Source organism: Asterias rubens, chromosome 22 (genome assembly GCF_902459465.1).
Source record: "Asterias rubens chromosome 22, eAstRub1.3, whole genome shotgun sequence".
NCBI lineage: Eukaryota > Metazoa > Echinodermata > Asteroidea > Forcipulatida > Asteriidae > Asterias > Asterias rubens.
The window spans coordinates 1,571,950-1,574,711 of NC_047083.1; the positions used below are offsets into that span (position 1 = coordinate 1,571,950).

General features: G+C 43.5%; 1 protein-coding gene across 1 annotated transcript; it reads left to right on the forward strand.

The window, feature by feature from the left end:
- Positions 1 to 2,298, forward strand: LOC117305081. The gene is made up of 4 exons (XM_033789809.1): positions 1 to 242; positions 703 to 977; positions 1,341 to 1,406; positions 1,530 to 2,298. The coding sequence occupies exons 1-4, from the start codon at positions 4 to 6 to the stop codon at positions 1,814 to 1,816; spliced, it is 867 nt and encodes a 288-aa protein (XP_033645700.1). The 5' UTR covers positions 1 to 3; the 3' UTR covers positions 1,817 to 2,298.
- Positions 2,299 to 2,762: the final 464 nt, after the last annotated feature.

Below are 2,762 nucleotides of genomic sequence, written 5' to 3' on the forward strand. Positions count from 1 at the left end.
AAAATGAATTTGACTTTACTGCTACCGTCAGTTCTCATCAGCATTATCTGCAATGGTGTAATAGCTTCTACTTCAATATCCACCGTCGGTGAGGGCGCCACTACGTCAGACAACGCGCAGGCGCTGTACCCAAGATATCCAGCCTGTCGTAGAGGGCGTGAGTTTGCAATCCAAGTACCAGACAACGAACGTGTTGAAGGGAGGTACTACTATGAGCGGCGCAGATCAGATGGCCAGATGAGGTCAGTCCACAAAACAATTTCACCCACAATTTTAAAATATTTTAAAATGCCCCTCTTTACACTTGTTTGAGCTCCACCCTCCAAAATGAAAAAGCCATTGACTTTTGACTTTGTGGGGTTTTACTGTAGACACTATGCATTGACTTCTGACGTCATCCAGTCGCCATCTTAGAAGTAAACTGATGATGAAACATGATTATGGAAAACGTACAGCTTTGTAGTGTGCACACGTCGCACAGGACTGGCCCATGAACTACCTCCTTTTGACCTACAAGTGAGGGAGCCCTTCCCAAATGACTTCATGTTCATGACGTCATGGACATGAGGTCTACACATGTGGCTTTTATTGCACCTTTAAGATGTTTGTACTTCCTGTGTCTAGCTTTGGGGAAGTTTTAAACTCTTTCGAAATTAATTGAATGCCTGTCATTTTCCTTTCCCACTTCTCAATAAACTGCAGATACTATTTATGTTTGCCGTGCACCGTTTGCGAGGAGCAAGGTCTGGTCACAGCCGCCCCGTGCACCGAGCGCTCAGACACAAGATGTTCTCAAGACTGTATCGTGCCTGGCTGTTTGTTTGACGTGTCCAGAAACACGTGCGTCGCCTCAGTTGGATTTGACCTTCCGGTTGACCCTGAAGTAGTTGGGAATGATGGGCGGAGTGTTTGCCATGCCCCAGTGACGTCAGAACAGCCAGTTGTGAAGAATTACAAGTCGATGGCACCAGACAAAGGTAAACTTTAACGTGTTTAAAAAGAGACACGTGGCCTTTGCGAAACTACGACTTGTGATATGGGCTCGTCCGGCTTTGCCCCCGTACGTTATCTTGAAAACGTGTGCTTTCGGTACGAGGCTTCAAACTAGCAGACGGGGTCTCAGCCGGAGCCCATTATCTTGGGCCATGTTTTGGAAAAGAAAAATCAATGGACATTCTACTCATTCTTGTGGATACATCTTGTGTACTTTCCTTTACCCATGTACTTCACATCATCCGATCCCATACACTTGATGCATTATTTTGACCGTAGAACCATAGGGTTATCGTACTTCAAAATAATGATAAGAATTATAATTGTTTAAATATCCATCCCTATAGGTTCAACAGAAGTGAACATCATCACATCACACCCAAAAGTGTACAAAACTGACCAAGCTATAAATGGTGAGTACATAAAGGTAGTTGACCACCGTACATTCGCATTGCTACATACAACATGCACAAGAATGTATTTAAAGTTGTGAAAACTTCATATACTATATTCTCTATCTGTATGTTTGGTTTCAGGTGAGCGAGATTTACCACCAGCCCTAAGTACGAGACGCCACAATTCACCACAAGAGCAGGGTTTTATTTGGACCGCCAGTGAAGCGTTATTCGGCGGTATCGCCATCGTATCTGCAGTAGTCATCGCGAATGTGTGCGCCATCTTGTATATACGTCGTAAAAACAAAGAGACTGCGAAAAAACGTAAACGCGCTGTTTCAACTGATAGTAGTCTACATGCAGCTATGGCGAGGGCACGATCTGACAGCAACGTGGACGGGAAAAACAAAGATGCTGTTTTCGTATAGCGGCAATGGGAGCAAACTTGTTCCCGTGGGTGTGACATATTGCGTGTACTTCTCGGTTTCCCCCTGGACTGGTCCCCTAAAGATATGCACTGGCCTTAGAGGGTAAATGATTTCATTGGATAATATAAACCAATATAAAGGAGGGGGAAATTTAAACCTTTCTGATATTGCGTGTGAATAAACACTCGCAGAAAACAGCCCACCCCGATGCGTCACCATTTTACAATTGGTAGCTTCTTTCATGTAAAGTTTGTACATTTTTCTAAACGATATCAATATCTTATTTATTAGAGTTTAGTTCAGTATTAACAAAATGCCTATGTATTGAGGTGTTGTATGATGATATCGTTACTGATCAGCAGAGCGGGTTCGAATCCACAGCCGTGACACTGTCCTTATTATAGCAAGAACCTCGGATGGGACGTAAAGCCGTTGGTCCCATGTGTTGCGTAAACGCATGTGAAAGAACTCAGTGCACTTATCGAAAGGAGAAGGGGTTTGCCCGGGTGTTCCTGGCTGGATTGGCAGTATATTGCGCCCAACCCATTACATGGTGCGAAGGATGAGGTGTTATAATTCAAACTTCGTCCCATTCACCTTGGGCTTTGTGTATCCTTTGGAAAAAGGCGCGTTATAAATACGGTTATTATTATTATTATTTATCATGGAGATAGTCCAAGACACTCTTCAATACCTCAGCCCTGCCTGCCGGCCAAACTGTCACGTTTTAAGAAAATCACTTCATCTTTGACATTTAGAAAATCACAAACACAGACAATTAAACTCTTGCATTGTTGCTGTAATCCCTCTTTTTTAATAATTAATTAATGCACAACCCTTGACAAGTATCGCTCTTTAAAGCCGTGCCCAAAATTGTGACTTCGGCTACGCAAGCTACGGCTCGATAAGCGCATCTGCCAGTGATGAAGAATTGACAAACGGGCTG